General features: G+C 46.5%; 1 protein-coding gene across 3 annotated transcripts in view; it reads right to left on the reverse strand.

Annotated features, from left to right (window-relative positions):
* Positions 1–24,040, reverse strand: part of SMCHD1 (structural maintenance of chromosomes flexible hinge domain containing 1) — a 621,656-nt gene that overhangs the window by 368,728 nt on the left and 228,888 nt on the right. For all 3 annotated transcript variants that reach the window (XM_077492529.1, XM_077492527.1, XM_077492528.1), the window contains exons 14-16: positions 22,048–22,161; positions 7,637–7,743; positions 7,474–7,556 (exon numbers count right to left, since the gene is read on the reverse strand). In XM_077492529.1, the coding sequence (XP_077348655.1) occupies positions 7,474–7,556; positions 7,637–7,743; positions 22,048–22,161 (304 nt within the window). The remainder of the gene's footprint in view (positions 1–7,473; positions 7,557–7,636; positions 7,744–22,047; positions 22,162–24,040) is intronic.

Raw genomic sequence — 24,040 nt, forward strand, 5'->3', positions numbered from 1 at the left:
ACTAGGACACAAGCTTAATAGGTGTAGCACCATTCTAGCGCAGCGTATATTTATTCTATTTGACATTGTGCACGAACGTATGAGACGTGTTTAACGTTTGCAGCTTAATAGTGGTATATTGGCAGAGGGAGGCATTTAAAGCCGGCTATCTGTACCTCTGGACCCCCCCCCCCCCCCCACACACACACACACACACACACACACACACACACACACACACTTTTCGGCCATCTTCATTCCCAGCTGATCTGCACCCTGCTCATTTAGGTGCAGTCAGTTCCTTCTATAGTACCGGTTATCGACTGAGAAGTCCTCTTAGTCTTCCAGGAACCCAAACCCCTCCTTACGACACCAGTTCTCCAGCCACTTGTTTACTTCCCGAATCTCCCTCTGCCTTTCTGGTGTGGCTCGATGTACTGGTAGTATTCCTGAGAATACTACCTTGGAGGTCCTTTTCGTCAATTTATCTCCTAAGTCCTTAAAATCATTGTTTAGGACACTCCAGCTGCCTCTGACTTTGTCATTGGTGCCAACTTGCACCATAACAGCTGGGTCTTCCCCAGCCGCTCCCAGTAATCTGTCCACCAGATCTGTAATGTGCCGAACCCAATCGCCCGGTAGACAACAGTGTTCGGCGCTTCAGGTCTTTGTTAAGAGATTATCTGTCCTAAGAATTGTGTCCTCTACCACCAGAACCTGTCTTTCCTTTGCTTTCAAATCCCCCACCACTCTCACTGGGGGAGTTCCTCCACCGGCAGCTAGTAGCGTCACTAAGCTCCAGCAGTGCTGGAACCCTGACTGGTTTCACCAGTGTCACGCAATGGAGCATACATATTGGGATGCTCCAGCCCTGGATCAGCATCCCTGACACTTCCCCCTCCACCCTTCCTAACCTCCACCCATCTACTCTTTGCTAGTACCTGCACCTCTTTGTCTCCACCCGCCTCTGTGCTGGCCCCTGTGGTGTATGTTCCTGGCTCTCCTTTAGCATGGAGGGACTTCTCAGTGTAGACAGTTGCTTCCCCAGATTCAGAACCTGTGATTTCAGGAAAACAACGCGCTTATATTTTGCACAGCAGTATTCACACTCGATCAGATGGTCGAGGAACGCATACATGCCGCAAGATGTACAAGTCGCCTCTCCACACGTGCAGGGCATCGTACCTATTAAATTTAATGAGGATTGGTAATTATACCCTGTCCAAATGACCCAACAACTAGCTTCCTGACACTAATAAACAAGACAATACACAGGTACTCAACAAGAAAATACACGGGTACTTGCAGAACTACGTGCACTTACAATACAAAAGTACACAATTATCATTGATCCACACACACTACTCAAAAAAACACTCAGGTACTCACATTACACAGGTACTATGACCCTTATTATAACCTCTTGTTTTAAATTCTGTTTTTTAACTCACCACTTTGACCAGTTCCACTTGGAAAGAGTTCCAGCAGACTCAAAGATGAGCAGGCTCACAATGAGTTCTACACAAGGTTATATAGGCCTCAAGAACCTGTGACCAATTAACCACTCCCCTTACTTAGTAGGCTGAAGGAAGTAAAGAAAAATAAACCTGTCTAAAAAGTGTCAGAAAAGGGTGTTCAAAAGTTACAAGGAAAAGCCCCAAAAGAACATAAAAATGCAGCTCAGCAGTCAAAAAGCAAGACTTGTTCACTCTCCACTCAAGGTCCCCACTGTTTAGCTTCCAATCAGCAGTTTGGCCAAACATGTTTTTGTATATGTTAGCACCACTTATTTTGCCAGCATTTTGCTGCCCTATCCCAACTTTTTTGAAACTCGTTGCTGCCATGAATTTCAAAATGATCCTATTTTTCCTAAAATTGTACATTTTCACAGTTTAAACATTTTCATGTTTTCTATTTTCTACTGTGAATAAAAATAGGATTTTTTGAACTCACCATAAAATCATTTTCTCTGTAATTCACCGACTGACACAGCCTCTCTCTTTAGACCATTGGGTTGTTATGCCACCTTCAGGAGAGGACTAGGCATTACATGTTAACATGTGATAATAAAACTAGAACTTTCTATTTCCGCCCAAGGGGCGGTCCCTTAGCTAACAACCCGAGCATGCTACTACAGCCTCAGTACGTCAACAAGCAGTATAATGTGTCGGTCGGTGAATTACAGAGAAAAGGATTTTACGGTGATTACAAAAAATCCTATTTTCTCTTATATTCACCGACTGACACAGCTTCTCTCTTTAGACAATTGGGACGTCCCCAAGCAGTGCCAAAACGAGGGGTGGGAAAACAGCAAAAAACTTCACCCACCATGGCATGTGGGAGCTAGTACAAACTTTACCCACAAAAAAACTACAGTGTGTGGAATAACCAACACAAAAAACAGCGTGCTCCTCAACAGAGAAGCACTACCCTCAAACCGCACCAAAACTGCGGAAACAAATGCAACAGTGCATTAACTTAAAGGTACTGCGTTTTTATCCCCCCAAAAAAAAAAAAAAACACAGGAAAAAAAATGTATGTGCAATTGCCATTATACAGCCGCCTGCAAAACTTTGTGGCCAAAACAGGCATCAGCCGATGCACTGACATCTACCTTGTAGAATTTTGTAAAAGTGTGAACAGACGACCAAGTCACTGCTTTACACACTTGAGTGACATACGCTTGATGTTGGAAATCCCAAGACGTTACAGTTGTCCTTGTAGCGTGGGGCGTGACCGATAAGGGGGCACCTGCCCCTTCAAGGCGTAGGCCTGTACAACAATCTGTCTAATCCACCTGGAAGAGGTGGCCGACGAGACCGCCATGCCTTTTTTCAGACCAGCCACCGAAATGAACAAACAAGGAGTATGACTTCTGGAAGGGAGCCGTGACAGATAAATACCCCACAGAGCAAGAACAATGTCTATGGAATGGAGGGCCACCCCCTTAGGATGTGTCGGCTTAGAACACAGAGATGGTAACACAATCCTTCATTGATGTGGAACGCCAAAAACACCTTTGGCAGAAAAGATGGTTGTGGACACAACACCACCCTATCCTGTGGATAACCAGATAGGGCGACTTGCAAGACAAGGCTGCCAGTTCTGAAACCCTCCTGGTCGAGTGATGGCCACTAGAAAGACCACTTTCTGGGAAAGAGTCAACAGGGGAATCTCTTTGATATATTCAAATGGCGGTTTGTGAAGCGCCGCTAACACCAGATTCAGACCCCACGGGGGTAACGGTGGACGTACCGGAGGAACTACATGTCGGACCCCTTGAACAAAAGTGCTCACTGGAGAGAGTGAGATGCCAGGGGTCGCTGAAAAAAAGACAGCCAAAGCTGATATTTGTATCTTAACGGTGCTTAAAACCAATTTCCGGCTTACACTTTGCTGTAGAAACAGCAGGATCCTGGATACAGAAAAGGAGCGTGGACGCCATCCTTTCTCCTCACACCTGGAGATGTAGGCCTTCCAGGTATGATGATATATCTTCCAAGAAGATTTCCATGATCACCGTCCATTTCAGAGGTAGGAACGACTTCCTGGTCTGAAGTACCAGGGACCTCAGCCACCAGATTAGGGAATCCCTGACTAACTGGCTCACTTGAATCTGCCGATCCGGGGACAACGTAGATTTGTCCCACTTCATCAAAATCTCCTTCTGCAGAACTCTGGTTTGGAACTGGGCATATGGTACTGCCTCGAAGGAGGCCACCATGAGTCCAAGGACTCGCATGCAGAAGCGCAACGACGACCACTTGCAGTACATCAGCAGTTTTACTGCGGTTCTGAGAGTCTGAAGCTTGTCTGAAGAGAGAAACACTCGCTTCCATAGAGTCCAGCAGCAAGCCTAGGTACTATCAGCAACATTTTTAGGTTCAATAGCCACCCAAATTCCTGCAGGGCCTGCATGGTGATTTCCACATCCTCCTCTAATTCTGAGGCGAAAGATGCTCTCAGGAGGAGATCGTCTAGGTAACCCACGATCGCGATCCCGCGTTGTCGCAGCAATGCCAAAACAGGAGCCAATACCTTGGTAAAGACTCGGGGGGCTGATACCAAACCAAAGGGAAGAGCTACAAACTGGTAGTGGGCTTCCCCGACTGCGAATCGCAGAAATCTCTGATGCTGAAGGCATAAGGGTATGTTCAGGTATGCATCCTGGATGTCCAAAGAAGCCAGGGAGTCCCCTTGATGGAGTGCAGCGACTACTGAGCGAACTGATTCTATTGTGAACCTCTGCACTTTCACAAAGTGATTGAGTGCTTTTAGATCCAAGATTAGACATACCCCTTTCCTTCTTGGGAACTACAGTTTGAATAGAACCCCTGGAAACGGTCCAATTCAGGAACAGGTACTATCACCCCACGATTCAGCAGCTCTCTTATCGCCCCCAAGAGGGCCCCCCAGGGATCCGGGATTACGGGTATGCTGGAAGGGAAGAATCTGTTTCGTGGCTAAGAGAGGAACTCAATCTTGTAGCCGTAGAAAATCAGATCGCAGACCCATTGGTCGGGCAGTCAAGAGGTCCACCAGGCTGCAAACTCCCAAAGGCAAACCTTCATGTGGTAGCACTTTTGCTTGCAGGCTTGATAGGCTTGCGGTTCCAGGGATGCTTTTGTCCTTCAGAAGCCGTCCTGTCGGGCTGGGGACGTTTGCCCGAAGCTCCAGGTGGATGAAAGCCATTTGAGCAGAAAATTAGGGCCCTTGCCTACGGCGTGGCTCCTTATCCTTCCTGGCCTGTGGGAGTAGTGTACTCTTACCACTTGTAGCATTTTTAATAATGTCATCCAAAGAGGCGCCAAAGAGCCGGTCAACAAGGAAGGGTAGATCCGTCAGGGCCTTTTTGGATGCCTGGTCAGCCGACCAGCATTTTAACCAAATCAGGTGGCTTAGCACCACTTCTGACACTGAAGCGGTATCCAGGGCCGCGTCACAAATGTACTTAAGGCCTTGCACTAGTTGGTCTGCTAGTTCCATGCAGACAGGAGAAGCCCGTTGTTCTCCCAATTCGCGGTGCAACAGTTTTGCCCACGAGCCACTGCCTCGGCCCTCCTGCCCATGGGATCCTTAAAAGCAGGAGTTCCCTCTACTGGGATCGTGGTTACTTTGTTTAACCTGGATACTGGGGGGGGGGGGGGGGGGGGGGGGGTCCACGACCGGAGGAGCTGACCACTTCTTGAGAAGGCATTCCTCAAAAGGGTAACGTACCGCCATATATTTGGGGACTGAAAAGGTCTGTTGAGGTCGACCCCATTCCTTGTAAATGAACTTGTCAAAATAAGTCAGATACGGGAACACCTTAGGTGAACGGACTGCCTTACGGGACCCAAAAAGGCCTGCTACATCAGCAGAGGGATCTGCTGGCTCCTGAATTTTCTGGGTATCACTCACAGCTGTGATAAGTGCTCCAACAAGCGCTCTATCATGCACCGACCCGGACAGGGACTCATCCTCACTGTCCGAACGGTCCTGGTCAGCGTCGTCTGAAACAATAGAGCAGGGGTCACCAGCCTCAGCAGGGCCAGAGTCAGCGTCAGAGCTCTCCCCGGAGGGCGGGGGGCAGGGGCCGCCCACACACCGCCTCCATCTTGGCAACAAACAAATTGAGGACCGCCGTCAAGGCGTCCAGAGGCACTGTGCATTCCGCAGGCAAACCGGTTGCAATCGCCTGGATTTCGGAGGAAGAATCTCCAGCTTGTGAAGCCATGCTTACCCTACCCTGTCTGCCACCTGTTGGGGACTTAGGACAGTGATAGTCCCACCCTCCTAACTGCTGCTGGCTGAGGGGCTCTTTCCCACAGGACTCACCACCCTGACAGGTTCTGCGCTGCCCAGCAAGTAGTGCCCGTGTTCTCTGACAGCTCCCAGGTGCAGAGGAATTTGCTCTGTGTCATTCAAAGCTGCTGCTTATGGCACTGAAACCGCTCTGCAATGTACTCGGGCTCAAAGAAAATGGCCGCCAAGCATCCAGCATAAGGACATAAACCGCTGGGAAAATGGCCGCCGGACTACAGGGACACATGCTATCTCTAGAGAATGCTGAACCCCCCCGAAAGCCCCTGTACAGACACACACCGCTCAGCAGCCACATGCAGCATCCCCGGGGGGGGGAGAGAAGAGAGGGAGGTGAGGGACCACTAAATCGACCTCCTAGGGAGTGCCCAGCTGCTCAGCCCCACTGAGGCAGGGAGAGCTGTACTTACCAGTCCTGAAGAGCTGGGAGACATTCCACACAGACCCACTCTCGGATCAGTACAGGGTGGCTGCTGGCCTCGGCACACTGACGTAGACATCAGTAGCTTGGTCATATGTGCGCCCCGAAGCATAAAAGCTCACGACCACCTCTGAAGCCGAGGTATGTCGTTGCCGGCCTAGCGCGTAGCTGCGACCTGCACACACTCGCTGGCCAGGCTGGGGAAACTACAAGGATAAGGGTATCCAGCCTGTCAACCAGCCGGCTGTTGATGGCAGATCACAGTATCATTCGTCTTGCACAGAAAGCAAAGCTTCTGCAGAAAAAAAACACGGAACGATGGGCCAGTCAGGGTTCCTAGGTCCTTCTCCTTCACTAGGCAAAATAAAACTGACGCTGCAGTAGCATGCTTGGGGGTTGTTCCCTAAGGGACCGCCCCTTTGGGCGGAACTAGAAAGTTCTAGTTTTATTATCACATGTTAACATGTAATGCCTATTCCTCTCCTCAAGGTGGCATAACAACCCAATGGTCTAAAGAGAGAAGCTGTGTCAATCGGTGAATATAAGATAAATATGGGTTTATGAAACTTTCAAATCATTGCATTCGGCTTTTATGCAGATTTTACACAACAAACCAGCCTTTTTGGAACTAGGGTGTATGTAAACCGTTCATCCCAAAAGGAACAAACTTCTGCTTTAAATGCTTATAATGTGTTTGAGTTTGGCTTCAATTTGTTATTGTATCTAAATCTACTACATATAACACTCCCCTCCCCCTAGATCAGGGATAAGCAATTAGCGGACCTCAAGTCCCATGAGTCATAGCAAGACTGTCAGCCACAAGCATGACACCCAGAGGCAGAAGCATGATGGGACTTGTAGTTTTGTAACAGCTGGGGGTCCACTAATTGCATATCCCTGCCCTAGATTAACAATTCCGCTGTCCAAAGGTGCCTCTGTGCTCCTTTATCCACATTGGAAGCACAGAAGATGTATTACTGCCCAGATCACGAGATGAAAATAGAATGAAAAAAGCCTAAGAAAGAAATTAATGTAGCCACCACATGCAAGTAAATATAAATTTTTGGTTTTGGGTTTATTACATCTTAAATTTTGCTTTCAATATTAAAAAGAAATGTTATAATGCTTAAGCATCAAATAATGAAAACCACTGCATATCTTACTCATCTTGGTTGCAGAAAAGACGATTACTGAATAACAGACAATTGTTGGTTATGGGAAAAAAAATCTGAAAGAATTTTTAACATTAAATTATTTTTAATCTTATTTACCTATAGGTGCTCCAGCAAACCTCTCCTCGTTCTCCACCACTGCATCTCCTTCAGGCCATGTCACTACCAGAGTGTCAGGAAATCTGTTAAAAAGGAAGTCTATGAAAAAAATCTACAACCTTTCAAGATAATCTATAAGAACTATTAAAAACTGTACTCATACCGTGCCATTTCCTCGTCCATATACTTCTTGATAACAGCCAGATTTGCACTGCGATCGAGTTTAGAAATGGGCACACTTCTTGTTTCATCATGCACCTCTTTTGGTTCCTAAGAGTAAGAGGAGCATCATAAAAAGATGCAAAATGGAAACACATTATTTACCTATAAACTGCCCTCCTAATTGTCAGTATTATTCCAGTCAGTATTATTCTATCAACATTCACTCAGAATAAAATGAAACGCAACAACATCATAAAGTTATAACAAAGTAACAGAGGTAACATTCAAATACAAAATGGTAGTATAAGAAGTATGAGGAAAAATATATCAATGTACAGTCAAACACCACAGGTAGAGTAATCCAAATTGTGTATGTGTGTGTAGCAGAATAAAAAAAAATTGATTTTTGTACTCAACGTAAAATCCATTTCTGAGTTAATCGATGGATACAGCGCCTCCTTAATCTTGATCATTGGTTTATATCGCCTCTGCAAGAGTGGGACTAGGCAGAATAAAAAAAAACTGGCTATGCCCATAGGCTGTCCTTACTCAGTATTTAACCCCCTCCCTGCTGTAGATATTCAGTTTAGCAGCAAGCCGTAATAGAAGTATCAAAAACTCCATAGAGGGGTGGGCGATGTGTCCGACGAACTCAGAGAAATGGATTTTACGGTGAGTACAAAAATCCCATTTTCTTTCGTTTATCGTCAGACAGCACCTCCTTAATCTTGACCATTGGGATGTCTAAAAGCAATGCCAAAGAAAAATGAGGGGTGGGCAAAATAACCCAAGGCTAACCACGAGAGCCCCAACCAGGATAAAAGATGCCCCATCTAAAATAAAAAATATTTCAAGAAAAAAAGACCCCTTATGAGATGCAGATGCCAAAATATCTACTTTATAGAATTTAGTGAAGTACACACTGATGACCAAGTGGCCACCTTGCAAACCTGTGATATTGACGCTTGATGACGGAAGGCCCAAGAAGTACTAAGTGCCCAAGTAACATGCGCTGTGACAGGGGAAGGAGGAACCCGACCCTTAATAGATTAGGCATGAGTCACAGTCTGTCTGATCCATCTGGAGAAGGTAGCCAAAGAAGCGGCCAGCCCTTTTCTTGGTCCTTGTGTAAGCAAAAAAAAGTGAGCCTGACCTCTGGAAGGATTCCAGATACACCTGAATCGCACAGACGACATCGTAGGTATGCCAAGTAAATTCCTTGGGATGAGCTGGCTAGGGACACAAGGACTGCAACACAATATCCTGGAAGTCAGAGACAACCTTGGGCAAAAATTACAGATGGGACGAAGAACCACTTTATCCCTATGGAGGACTAAATAAGGACTACCACAGGATAATGCCGCCCAACTCCGAAACCCTGCGGGCCGAGGTAATAGCCACCAGGAATGCCACCTTCTGGGACAACGTAGGTAAGGGATTCTCCCAAATATTCTAAAATGGAGGTTTCTGGAGAACCGATAACACAAAGTTTAATTCCCATGGCGGCAAAATAGATTGTACAGGCAGAGCCACATACCAGACTCCGTGAATGAAGGAATTAACTAAAAAGTGAGTGGCTAGGGGTTGCTGAAAGAAGACTGCTAAGGCAGACACCTGGCCATTGATGGTGGTCAAAGCCAACTTCTGCTCAACGCTCTGTTGAAGAAAAGCTAAGATCCGAAAAAAAGGGATCAAGGGATGAATGTCAATCGACCTCAACCAAGAAATGTCCCGCTATTCCACATGCAATGGTATATCTTACTAGAAGTCTACTTTCTCGCCTTCACCATAGTAGGGATCACTGATCCGGACAGACCTCCATCTCTCAGTATCTGGCTTTCATTGGCTAGGCCATTAAAACCAGTTATTGTAAAGCAGGATGGAAGCTCAGCCCTCGGGAACAACTGGTCCTCTTTAGAGGTAGCTTCCAAGGGACGTTTACGGCCACCTGAAGACTTTTGCCCTCGGTCCTTTGCAGGCACCGCAGAAGAGGAATGCATTGGCCCTGCAGTGAAATTAAGACGACTGTGGCGTATACCACATGAACTTGCGAGATTGCCACGAGCCTCAGTTACTTTCCGTTGAACTGAGCCTGCTGAAGGGGATGATGTTTGAGAAGAAAAACTACTAACCTGGTCAGCATTCACTCCATAGTGAGACCCAGGTAGCCCAGTTTCCTGAAGAGGTCTAGAGGGGACCTAGGGTAGTTCGGGACGTCAACCGAACCTTCACAGGAATTATACCCACACAAGGAGACACGGCCCCCCCCCCCCCCAAAGTGGGCAAATTATGTCCCCCATCTTTGGTACCCCCAAAAGGTTTAATTTGTGAACCCCCTTGACGCTCACGAAGGAGGTCCTTGAATCTGGAAACCAGCGAAGATATCCCCCCACCCCAGCAAGTCCTTCATGCTGTCAGTCTTGTCAGTGGATCCGGAGAAGCCAGCCCTAGGCTTATCAGACCGAGATTGCTTGGAACTTGCTGGGAAAGACTTGAGAGATCGGTTACCTTTATCTGCAGTCCCGGGGGCTCGGAAGAATTTCTTAAGGTCAGAGAAGGAAGGCCCCTGTCTGCGACAAGCCTCCTTCCCTTTCCTAGATTGAGGCAGGGAAGGTACTCTTTCCCCCCTGTGACACCCTTAATGATGTATTCCAGGGTAGCCTCAAACAGGCGGTCACCTTGAAAGGGCAGATCAACGATAGATTTTTTTTTAGAGGCTTGGTCTACCGACCAATTCCTTAAGCCATAGCATACATCTAATGATCACCTCTGAAATAGAAAGCTTGGACAGCACAGGAGCTGCATTGAAGGTTGCATCACAAATATACTGTAGCCCATGTACCAACTGGTTCAAAAAATCAACATAAGCAGCGGGAGCCTGCTCCCTACCCAGACCCTGGCGTAAAAGCTTGTCCCATTCAGTTAAGGTCTGTAAAACCAGGACCGGAGACAAAACTGGACGTAATGCCGACCCAGCAATAGTAAGCATGCTGCATGCCACAGCCTCCACTTTCCTGTCAGCCGGGTCCTTAAAGGACGGGGATTCCTGTACTGGTATCATGGTTGCTTTATTCAAACTGGAAACAGAAGGGTCAACCACTGGTGGGGTAGTCCACTTTTTTTAAAAAGTGATTCTTCAAAGGGATAGCCTATTGAGAAACATTTGGGGACCACAAAGGGCGATTTTGGTCGTTCCCATTCCTTATAGGTAAACTTATCAAAATAAGACAGATAAGGAAACACCCTTGGTGTGAGGAGATTTATGCATACGATTGGACACGTCTGTGGCCCTGTCAGTCGCATCCCCCATCTTTAGAGTCTCCCGCACCGCAGTAACAAGTGCGTCTACCACACCGCAGAGGACTCATACTCGCTATCGGACGGGTCAGGAGGCGAGATATTAAACCCCCCCAGGTCTTTACCCACATGCTACTTCCACCCAGGATACTAATGACTCAAGGATCACCAGCGCAACCATAGGAAGCTGGGGTTCTGAGGGACCTGCCACCTCAATGAGGGGATAAGTGGGTGAGACGTGACCCTGAGGCTCCATAGGGAAGAAGACCCTGTAGTACAAAGGAACTTTGGCACCACTAAGGGACACCCAAATGGCCAGGGTACCTATCAGCAGAGATGGAGATACACAAGGACCCTCAAAAACTCACCCTACCAAACGGTGGAGCGCCGCAATTCGGGACCCAGCAACAACAATGTCGGTGTCCATTTCAAATATCCCGGGACAGGAAGAGAAGCATAGGGGAGGAAGAGGAGGAGCTCTGACATCTCCACAAGGTTCTAACGGTCTTTAGCATCAACGAAAAATGTCTGCTGTGATATCATCGGCTACACAAACATGGCTGGAGACCAGCCAGTCCAAGAGAAAATGGCCGCCATGATGTCATTTGACCACCCAAAAAAGGCCGCTGGCTGTTTCGCATGCTGCCAGCATCCTCTTTGTGCCTTCCATATTGCTGCACCCCCTGCAGGGGGACCCCTTCCAAAAAGGTAACGTACCACCAGACCACCAATTATTCTTCTACATATTTTTGGTAAAAAAAAAAAAAATATTCGCAATAGGCGATTATTGATTGGTTTGCACAAAAGTTATAGCGTTTGCAAAAGTATAGGATAGTTTTATGGCATTTTTATTAATCATTTTTTTTACTAGTAATGGTGGCGATCAGCGATTTTTATTGTGCCTGCGACATTATGGCGGACACATCGGACATTTTTTACATATTTTTGGGACCATTGTCATTTATACAGCAATTACTGCTATATAAATGCAGCGATTCCTGTGTAAATGACACTGGCAGTGAAGGGGTTAGCCAGTGGGTGGCAGTGTAGGGGTTAAGTATTCCTAGGGGTGTGTTACTAACTGTGGGGGGCTGGACTTTCATTTAGTGAACACTGATCTCTGCTCCAATCACATGGAGCAGAGATCAGCATCACTAGTTGCTAGGTAGAATGGGGAAATGCTGTTTACAACAGAATTTCTCTGTTCAGCCGCCCCGTAAGATGATCGCGGGTATCCCCGCGGCCGGACTCACGGGGGTCCCGACCAGCACGGTCCTTTTGATCTAATACAGCAAAGAGTCTTTTTGGGAAAGATGCAACAAGTTTTTCACACCTGGATTTGGGGATCCTCTGCCATTCCTCCTTGCAGATCCTCTCCACTTCTGTCAAGTTGGATGATAAACGTTGGTGGACAGCCATTTTTAGGTCTCTCCAGACATGCTCAATTGGGTTTAAGTCAGGGCTCTGGCTGGGCCATTCAAGAACAGTCACAGAGTTGTTGTGAAGCCACTCCATTATTTTAGCTGTGTGCTTAGGGTCATTGTCTTGTTGGAAGGTAAACCTTCGACCCAGTCGGAGGTCCTGAGCACTCTGGATAAGGTTTTCGTCCAGGATATCCCTTACTTGGCCGCATTCATCTTTCCCTCAATTGCAACCAGTCGTCCTGTCCCTGCAGCTGAAAAAAAAAAACCTACAGCACGATGCTGCCACCACCATGCTTCACTGTTGGGACTGTATTGGCCAGGCGATCAGCAGTGCCTGGTTTTCTCCACACATGCCGCATAGAATTAAAGCCAAAAAGTTCTATCTGTGTCTCATGAGACCAGAGAATCTTATTTCTCACCATATTAGAGTCCTTCAAGTGTATTTTTTAGCAAACTCCATACAGGCTTTTATGTGTCTTGCACTGAGGAGAGGCTTTTGTCGGACCACTCTGCCATAAAGCCCTGACTGGTGGAGGGCTGCAGTGATAGCTGACTTTCTACAACTTTCTCCCTTCTCCTGACTGCATCTCTGGAGCTCAGCCACAGTGATCTTTGGGTTCTTCTTTACCTCTCTTCTCCCCCGATAGCTCAGTTTGGCCAGACGGCAAGCTCTAGGAAGGGTTCTGGTCGTCCCAAACATTTAAGGATTATGGAGGCCTCTGTGCTCTTAGGAACCTTAAGTGCAGCAGATTTTTTTTGTAACCTTGGCCAGATCTGTGCCTTGCCACAATTCTGTCTCTGAGCTCTTCAGGCAGTTCCTTTGACATGTCATTTGCTCTGACATGCACTTTGAGCTGTAAGGTCTTGTATAGACAGGTGTGTGGCTTTCCTAATCAAGTCCAATTGATATAATCAAACACAGCTGGACTCAAAAGAAGGTGTTGAAACATCTCAAGGATGATCAGAAGAAATGGACAGCATCTGAGTTAAATATATATGAGTGTCACAGAAAAGGGTCTGAACACTTAGGGACCATGTGATATTCCAGTTTTTCTTTTCTAATAAATCTGCAAAAATGTCAACAATTCTGTGTTTTTCTGTCAATATGGGGTGCTGTGTGTACATTAATGAGGAAAAAAATGAACTGAATTGATTTTAGCAAATGGCTGCAACATAACAAAGATTGAAAAATTTAAGGGTGTCTGAATACTTTCCATCCCCACTGTATATGCAAGTTATTGTCATAAAAAGCATTTGGGGACCCGGGCCCTGCCCCAGGAGACCTGTATCAAAGCAAAAAAAAGTTTTAAAAACAACAGTTTTTTCGGGAACAACGATTTTAACAATAAAAGTGAAATATTCCATTAAATTTCGTACCTGAGGGATGTCTATAATATGCCTGTAAAGTAGCACATTTTTCCTGTGTTTAGAACAGTCCCTGCACAAAAAGACATTTCTAAAGGAAAAAAAGTAATTTAAAAGCACTCGCAGCTATAATGAATTGCCGGTCCCGGCAATACAAATAAAAAGTCATTGAAAAAATGGCATGGGACCCCCACAGTCCATTACCAGGGCCTTTGAGTCTACTATGAATATTATGGGGAGCCCCGAACCAAAATAATAATAAAAAAAATTGCGTGGGGGTCCCCTCAATCCAAAAGGACCTGAGGGGCCTGGTATGGCTATTAAAGGGAACCCTGTGCCAAAAATAAAAATGGCGTGTAGGTCCCCCCAAAAATCCATACCAGACGCTTATCTGAGCACGCAACCTGTCAGGCTGCAGGAAAAGAGGGGGGGCAAGAGAGCGCCCCCCCCAACCATACCAGGCCACATGCTCTCAACATGGGGAGGGTGCTTTGGTGTAGCCCTCCCAAAGCACCTTGTCCCCATGTTGATGGGGACAAAGGCCTCATCACCCACAACCCTTGCCCAGTGGCTGTGGGGGTCAGCGGGCGGGGGGGCTTTCTGGAATCTGGAAGCCCCTTTTAACAAGAGGACCCCCAGATCCCGTGGTACAAATGTACCCCTACCATTTCACAAAAAAAAAAATGTCAATGTCGAGAGACAAAACACAGCTTAGGACAGGTCCTTTATTAAAAAAATAAAGAAGTCCCACGAAGTCCATTTGTCTTCTCTCGCTTCGCCGATGGACCGAAAAATGGGATTTTTGTACTCACCATAAAATTCTTTTCTCTGAATTTCATTGATGAACAAAGCTTCTTTAATTCTTGATCTTAGGGTTATCACGCCACCTTCAGGAGAGGACTAGGCAGAACATGTAAAAACAGCAAGACTGCACAGCAACGCCCAGGGGGTGGTCCCTCTGGCTATAACCCCTCACCCTGCTTCCTGCAGCTCAGTTCATCAAAAAGCAGTACAAACATAAAAAGGAGGGGTGGGTGCTGTGTCAGTCAATGAACTTCACAGAAACGGATTTTACTGCGAGTACAAAAATACCATTTTCGCTTTCGTTCATTGACGGACGCAGTTCCTTTAATTCTTGATCTTAGGGACGTCCCCAAGCAGTGTCAAAAAAATGAGGGATGGAAACAGCAAAACATTATTTCACCCACAACAAAAGGAAAAGAGTTGTCATCTTAAACGGCCGCCATCAAAACCTGCGGCCAAATTATGCATCAAAAGATGCATTCACAAATAACTTGTAACTGAAAGAAAGTAAACTGCAACCTCACACAGATGCCTGTAAAACCTTGTTGCCAAAGTTAACATCCAAAGATGCGCTTACATCAACTTTCTTTGAATTTAGTTTAAGTGTGAACGGACGACCAAGTCGCCTCCTTACACACCTGGGAGACAGAGGCTTGATGTCGAAAAGCCCAGGAGGTCCCAATTGCTCTGGTGGAATGAGCCGTGACAGGAAAAGGGGGCACCTGCCCCTTTAAGGCATAGGCCTTAACCGCGATCTGTCTGATCCACGAGAAATGGTGGTCGACAAGACCACCAGACCTTTTTCGGACCAGCCTTGAGACAAACAGAGAGTCTGACTTCCGGAAGGGAGCCGTAGCAGACAGATACACCTGTAGAGCCCGGACCATGTACAGAGAATATAAGGCAGCTTATTTCAGGTGTGTCGGCCTAGGACATAGGGATGGTAACACAATGTCCACATTTAGATGAAGTGCCGAAACCACCTTTGGAAGGAAAGAAGGCTGCAGATGTAGCACTGCCTTATCCTTCTGGATGACTAGGTAGGGATAATTGCATTACAAGGCCGCCAACTCAAACCCTCCTGGCAGATGAAATAGCCACTAGAAAGATTACTTTCTGAGAAAGAGTTAACAAGGGAATCTCCCTGTTTTCAAACGCCGGTTTCTGAAGCGCCGATAGCACCCTATTCAGATCCCACGGAGGTAATGGTGATCGAACCGGAGGGACTAGGTTTTGAACCCTTTGCACAAACATACTCACCAATGAATGAGTCACCAAAGGACATTGGAAAAAGTCAGCCAAGTCTGATATCTGCCCCTTGATGTTGCTTAAGGCAAGTTTCTGATCCACTCCTCGCTGCAAAAACAGCAGGATTCTGGAAACTGAATATGTGTGCGGACACCACCCCATCTTTTCCTCACACATGGAGATGTAAGCCTTCCATTTACGATGGCAAATCTTCAGAGAAGACTTACGTGCCCTCACCATAGTGGAAATTATTGATTCTGACAGACCTCTGTCCCTTATTACCTGGTTTTCAACAGCCATGCCGTTAAAACCAGTGACGGTAAAGCAGGATGAAGTATTGGACCTTGTGATAGAAGGTACTCCCCCACTTTAGGCAAAGGAGCCGAAATACATCTAGATGCAACAACCATTCCCCTCGGTCCATAATCAGACGACTTGGGTAGTCCGCCTACAGAAGTGCAGCAGCGTCAACCTGCGGTTCACCAACAACTTTACTGCAGCTTGAAGAGTCTGCAGCTTGTTTTAAGGGAGAAAGAAACTCGCTTCTGAGGAGTCCAACAGTAAGCCCAGGTACTCCACGCGTTGAGTTGGCACTAACACAGACTTCTTTAGGTTCAGCACCCAACCAAACTCCCGGAGAGTCTGTATGAAGATCGCTACATCCTTCCTTAATTCTGAGGCGGAAGCTGCTCTCAGAAGGAGGTCATGCAGGTAACCCACGATTGCAATCCCACGTTGCCTTAACAGCACCAGAATTGGAGCTAACACTTTGGTAAAGACTCGGGGTGCTGACACCAGGCCAAAAGGGAGAGCCACAAACTGGTAGTGCTCTTCCCCGACTGCAAATTGCAGAAACCTCTGATGCCTGAGGCATATGGGTACATGTAATTACGCATCCTTGATAGCCAAGGACGCCAGGAAGTCCCCCTGATGGAGTGCAGCAAACTGAACATCCATGCTGAACCTTTGCAATTTCACAAAACTGTTGAGACAGTTGAGAACAGGGGCCGTCTGAATCAGAGCTCTCCTCAGAAGGGGGGGGGGGGGGGGGCAGGAGCCATTTTTTACCCCCCTTGTGCCTGCATGCCACTTCCACCCTGGTAACAAAGGTCTCCAGGTCCACCAACAAAGCGTCCCTAGGCACCGCATTTTGAGCTGGTGAGCCAGTTGCAATAGCAGGCATGTCTGGGGAAGAAGTGTCAGGCCACCATGCTGACCCTCACTCGCCTGCCACAACTTAGGGACTTAAGGCAGGGTACACAAATCCCACCCTCCTTGCTGCCCGCAGATTGAGGCCCCCCCCATAGGACTCACCACCCTGAACGAGTGCTGTGCTGCCACCATTCACACTGCCCTGTGTCAGTCTCGAAGTGCTCAGACAGAGTAAAAACTGCGCTGTTCTGAGGTACACAGACACCAGCACTAGAGGTAAACCGTGCAAAGGCTACAAGAAAATGTCCGCCAGCCATTCTAGCAAAAAAACGACCAAGAAAATGGGCGCCAAACCTTCTAGAAAATGGCTGACAGCATATACACCGCATGAGACTACAGGAAAATGGCGGCGGCCTCAGAAAAATAGCGGCGGCCTCTCCTCATATCAAATAGTCTAAGCACCTCACAGTGAAGGAAAAAAGGCAGTGAAAGAAAAAGCGGAAACAACCACCAGCCCCCCCCCCCCCCCCCGAAGGACCCCCGGCCAGGAGCATACAACGCACCTCATGACTAGTCACACAGCGGCCCCAGCAGGGAGAGGAGGGAATGAGGGATAGGGAGAGAGGAAAGGGAGAGTGAGAGACCCCCTAGTTAACCTCCCAGGGAATGCTCAGCTGCTCCGTCCTGCCGAGGCAGGGAGAGCCGTACTTACCTCTCCTGTCGGGATTGCTGGACGCGTTCCACCACAGACCCATCACCCAAGTAGTATGGGTGGCTTGTGGCCACGGCACACTGTGACATGGACAGCAGTAGCCTGGTCATGTGTGTGCCCCAGAGCATATAGCTCACCGGCCTATATAATCCAGCCTGTCACCCAGGCCGGCTGTTGATTGTAGATTACAGGATCAAAATTGCAGAAAAAAAGAAAAAATTCCCAGGACAAATGGTCCCCTCAGGGAGCCATTTACTTCTACACTAGGCAGAAAAAAACTGAGCTGCAGGAAGCAGAGTGAGGGATTACAGCCAGAGGGACCGCCTCCTGGGCGGTGCTGTACAGTCTTGCTGTTTTTACATGTTTTACACGTTCTGCCTAGTCCTCTCCTGAAGGTGGCATGATAACCCTAAGGTCAAGAATTAAAGGATCTGTGTCTGTCAATAAACGAAAGAGAAAAGAAAACAAAAACAGATCCGTGACCGGCTCGCCAGGTAGATCGCCCCCCCCCCCACCCCGACACCCTGGGAAAGTCCACATGCGTCAGAGGGGGTGGGGTCACCCGGGAACGTCACCTTGTGGCCCTCAGTTATATAAGAACAGTCAAAGCGAAGACACGTCATACAGCAAGTGCCGGTCGCTGCTTTGTTTTTTCTTATCTTTTTCGCTCTGCCGGCAGAGCAAGAGAAGAAGATAATTGGACTTCGTGGGACACTTTTATTTTTTAATAAAGGACTGGTCCCAAGCTGTGTCTTGTCTTTAACATTTTGACACTTTGACACTTTTTTGGTGAAATGGTAGGGGTACATAGCGGCCGGGATCTGGGGGTCTCCATGTTAAAGGGGGCTTCAATATTCCGATAAGCCCCCCACCCGCAGACGCCCACAACCACTGAGCAAGGGTTGTGGGGATGAGGCCCTTGTCCCCATCAACATAGGGACATAGTGCATTGGCTATCCAAAAGCACCCTCCCCAAGTTGAGGGCACATGGCCTGGTACGGTTCAGAGGGGGCGCTCTCTTGTCCCCCCCCTTTCCCTGTGGCCTGCCAGGTTGCGTGCTCGGATAAGGGTCGGTTATGGATTTTTGGGGGGCCCCCACTCCATTTTTTTTATTTTGGCGAGGGGTTCTCCTTAAAATCCATACCAGACCTGAAGGGCATGGTAATGGACTAGGGGGATCCCATGCCATTTTTTTTATCAATGACTTTTATCTGTATTGCCCGGGAACGACCATTCATTATAGCCAAGAGTACTTTTAAATTACCATATATTTCGCACCATAAGGCACACTTTCCCCCCCCCAAAAAATGGGGGAAAATGTCCCTGCGTCCTATGGAGCGAATACTGACCAGGCACCGCCCCACCTCGCTCTCTCCCCCCCCCCCGTCGCATCAGAATATCGGCGCTTGGCTTCTCCATGGATGTGAGGTGGATGCTTGCAGGGGCATACCAAGTAGGATCAGGCGGAGACGGTCTGCCCTGGGTGCCAAAACATGGGGGGTGCCAGTGGCGTTGCCATGGTGGTGTGCTCCGCACCCAGTTCAGTTGACACCAGCAGGGCAGGACATAGGGTGGTGGGGGCCCAGGGGCTTGAGTCACTTTCGGCCCTACCTTCTATGCTTTACCGTATTTATCGGCGTATAACACGCACCCCAAGGAAGGAATTTTAAGGAAGAAAACTTTTGGGAGAGAAGTTTAAGGTAAAAAACTTAAATTTAAATGCCCATCAATGCTGCCTTATCAGTGTCCATCTGCAGCCTTGCCCAGTGTCACTTGCAGCCTTGTCAGTGTAGCCTTGCCCCAGTGTCATTTGCAGCCTTGTCATTGCAGTCTTGAAGTTTAGAAATGGTGCTCTCGGGTCCTCTCGCAGTCCTGAGCAGAGTGTACTCGCCTCGGCTCACAGTCACACCCAGTCCCTGTGTTATTTCCATCATAGGGCGGGACTGGGCGTGACTGTGAGCGTAGCCGAGTACAATACGCTATGTATCTCGCTGGGCCCCCTATTGGGAGGGGCCCATGGGCTTGAGTCCAGTCAAGCCCAAAGGTAAGTTCAGCCCTGGACACCGACCACATGTGACACCATCTCGCGGCAGCAAGAGACCTGTTTTTTTTTCCAGCCGGAACACCCACCCCCGTGGTCTGCTCCAGTCTTACTTCCTGCTCCTTCCAGTTGCAGCTACTGTTGCAAACTATGTCCCCAGTCCTCCTTCCTAGCTGTTGCTCGGGGGTATGTGAGGCTGAGAGCCAGCCATCCCGCCAGAGTAATGGCAGTGTCCTCCACTGCCTGAGGTAAGCTGCTAATAAGTGGGTGGGAAGTGTGAGCTGGCATGGCAGCCACTGCCCAATCACCTGAACTGTTGTGATAGAAAAGGGTGAAAGAGTATTTGTGTCTGCACTGTGAGCCGATCTGGGAAGGGGGGAGGTTGCTGTATCCACCACCACCCAGGTATAGTGTAGCCAAGCTGATTTGATAGGGGGGTGGTATTACTGTGTCTCCAAAACCCACCAATAGTAGTAGTATAATATTAAATATTTTAGGACACCATTTGGGTCAGAACATGTTTTTTCTGTTTTCCTCCTCTAAAACCTAGGTGGCTTCTTATGGTCAGGTGCGTCCTATGGTGCAAAAAATACAGTACTTTTTTTCCTTTGTAAATGTCATTTTGTGCAGGGCACGGGAAAAAATGCGCCACTTTACAGGCATACTATAGATACCTCCCAGGTACGAAATGTAAAGGAATATTTCACTTTTATCGTTTCACTTTAAGCATTAATAAAATCACTGCTCACAAAAAAATGGCAGTTTTTAAAACTTTTTTTTGCATTGATACATATCCCCAAGGGCAGGACCCAGGTTCCCAAACACTTTTTGTGACAATAACTTGCATATAAGCCTTTATAAAGAGCACTTATTATTCATGTTCGTGTCCCACAGACTTTAACGGTGTTCATGCATTCTGACAAATTTTTTGCCTGTTCGGCATATTCTGGTGCGAACCGAAACGGGGGCTGTTGGGCTCATTCTTGTTTAGGAGATGGTTACAATATGTGCGTGTGCCAACTTCATTGGTGCGTGCCCATTTTAGAAATGGCAAGAACATGTCGTTTCTAAAGGGATCATGCCATGAGTATCGGCTCCCGCACATATGCTCGAGAGTGACGTCACGTGAATCTGGCCAGTCACAGAGCCTGAGTCCACGGCCCCGGAAGGAAGAGGAGTGAAGATGGATGCTTCTAGCCAGCAGTGACATTGCAGGTTTCGCTTTCAGGTAAGCGACACAAATGGGCTACTATGCGATGCACAGTAGCCCATCATGCTTTACCTTTGCAGAGAAATTAAGTAAAACCCATCAGGTTTTTCTTCCTCTTTAAGCAGACTGATGAATTGGTATACATTAGTATTGTTTCACATTGCACTTTAGAAGCGCTTATATTATTAAATATTTGTATTGAAGCAAGAATGCCATTTAAAAAAAAAAAAACTGAGATTAGTGGAAAAGCTCAACTATTCTCTGCCACCCTACATCTTCTGGAAGAGCAACCATGAAAGCATGTGTTCCTGAAATTTAAAACGACTCACTAGAAAATATTAGTGTCTTCTAGTCAACACAAGTGTTTTTCAACCAGACTTTGATGGCCACCAATATATCACGACTTTCGCACTTTAAGGCTAAATTCACACTGGCATTAAAAGCAGGTGTTTGAGGGACGTTAAAATAAAAATGATACAATGGACAGCACACAGTGCTGTTCACACTATCAAAACACAAAGCGTTAGCATCATGTCGCTTCAAAATTTAAGCCTCCTGTCGAGTCAGGAGGCATTTGACACCTTTCAACGCCTCCCATTCAAGTCTATGGTAGTGTTTCGTAAATGCTCTGGCAAGCAGTTATGATGAGGTTGTGGGGTGTTAAGATTAGTTTATTTCCTGTAATGGAATAGGCATTCGTGGAGCAGGTTTAATGGGCTTGGAGGATTTTTAACTCATCATTAACGCTTGTAAAATGCCAGTCTAACACCCTTACTAAAGCTCATTAATGCGAGTCAAACGCCCATACTGACGATATAGAAACATTTGTTCAGCAATAGAAATTAGTTAGAAGTGCGTCTTCAACTTTGCCACAGCTTAAAATGAATACACTAATTATTATTTTAAAGATTTGGAAAACAGGTAATTCTAACTGCTTCCAAAGTGGTAAACCCATAGTCACCAGATACTTCTTTCTGGTTGCAGGGGCTCAATAAATTTCAATAATAATGCCATTTTTTTTATCCATGCAATTTCCTCCTTCTTAGCACTGCACAATTGAAGAACTGAGGTGGGTCACTTTGCACAAATGTTTGTAATTACAAGACAAAGCGATTCATTGGATTCAGTAATCCTGATAAGAATTCTAGAAAACACTTACCAAAGCAATAAGAACTTCCCCTCCTGTAGCATAAATATTTCCTTCATGATTTCCGTAAAGGAGAAACTTTAAAATCCTTCCATAAATTATTGGCTGGGTTTTGAGAGTTTTTACCTGTAACAGAAAAAAAGGATAATTAACCCTTCTTTTTCACACCAATTTTCAGATTTCAGAGCAGTCATTTTTATCATTTTGAGACAGAGCATTCTTTTGGGTGTATTTAATCACAAGGTAATTTTTTGCTATACAAACAAAAAAAAATCTAAAAGCCCAAAAACAAAACAGGAGTACAAATGACCTATTTGGAAAGCAGACAATCCAAGGTATTTGGTAAGAGGAGTGTAGAGTGTTTTCAAGTTATTTGTCACAATTGTTTGGAAAGTGAAGTTGCCATTTTAAACAAGTTATTTCTCATAGACAGCATAGGCATACTTAGAAATAGACCCTGTAACGCATTCTGATATTCCTCCTAAATATGGGGATGCCACATGTGAGAACTTTTCACAGCCTACATGCAACAGAGGGCCCCAAAATCCAAGGAGCACATTTGGACTTTCAAGGAGCATACATAACACATTTAATATCCAGACTACCCATCACATTTTTGGAGTTCCCGGAGAGTGGAAACGCACACCAAATAACCCAATGTTGGCAAATAAACACTCCAAAGTATTTTCTGAAAGGCACAGTGAGCCTTTTGAAAATGCCATTTTTCACCACAGATTTTTGGAAAATGCAGGAAAGAAAATGGCATACTTAGAATTACCCCCTCAAAAACATTCCACTACTCCTGGTTATGGTGATATCACACGTGTGAGACTATTTCACAGTTTAGCCATATAGAGGGGCCCAAAATCCAAGGATGCACCTTCAGGTGTTCTACGGACACAAATTTTGCATCTAATTTCTTGACTACCTGTCACATTTTTGGAGGCCCTTAAGAAAATGGACACAGTAACTGCTGTGGTGGTGATCAGGGACACAGCAAGAGGTGTGGCGGTGATCAGAGACACAGCAACTGGTGTGGTGGTGATCAGGTACACTGTACAGTGCCTTCAAAAAGTATTCATAACCCTTGAAATATTCCACAAAAAAGTAAATGTATTTTATTGGGATTTTATGTGATAGACCAACACAAAGTGGCATATAATTGTGAAGTGGAAGGAAAAACAGGATTTTTAAAACAGCTTACCTGTACAATCCTTTTCTTTGATGTACATCAGGGGACACAGAGTCATAGTAGTTACTAAGTGGATTATATGGGCCACTGATAGGGGCGTGCCAGTGTCCATCAATTAAAGGCAAGACGCGTACTTCCTATATAACCCCTCCCACTACTGGGAGCCCTCAGTTTTGTAACCAAGCAATACAAGTGTACAATAAAGAAGGGAGGGACCTTTGTGTTCCCTGATGTACATCAAAGAAAATGATTTTATAGGTAAGCCGTTTTAAAAATCAGGTTTTCTTTCCTTAAATCAGGGGACACCGAGCCATAGTAGTTTCTATGTGGGATGTCCCATAGCAATGGCAACTGAAGGGAGGGAGACAAAAAAAAAAGGAGGCCAGAGGACTCATACTGCAGCCTGCAGTACACTGCACCCGAAGGAATATCCTCACGACCATTAACATTGATTTGATAAAATCTGATAAACATATGAACTGAAGACCAAGTTGCGGCCTTACAGATCTGAGCCACAGAGGCCTGATGATGCACCGCCCAAGAGGCACTAATCGCCCTGGTTGAGTGTGCTTTCACATGAAAAGGAGGAATTCTCTTTTTTAAACCATAAGCCTGAATAATGACTTGATTAAGCCATTTGGAAATAATAGGATTTTTCTACTCACCGTAAAATTCCTTTCTCTCTAATTCACGGACCGACACAGCTCCTCTCTATAACTAAATGGGTTTGTTAGCCTGCCATTAGGAGAACTAGGCAAAAATTGTAACACAATACACAGAACTTTAGTCCCACCCCGGGGGGAGGACACTGTG

This window comes from Lithobates pipiens, unplaced genomic scaffold (genome assembly GCF_037356315.1).
Source record: "Lithobates pipiens isolate NorthernLeopardFrog02 unplaced genomic scaffold, aLitPip1_a1.2 Scaffold_19, whole genome shotgun sequence".
Taxonomy (NCBI): domain Eukaryota; kingdom Metazoa; phylum Chordata; class Amphibia; order Anura; family Ranidae; genus Lithobates; species Lithobates pipiens.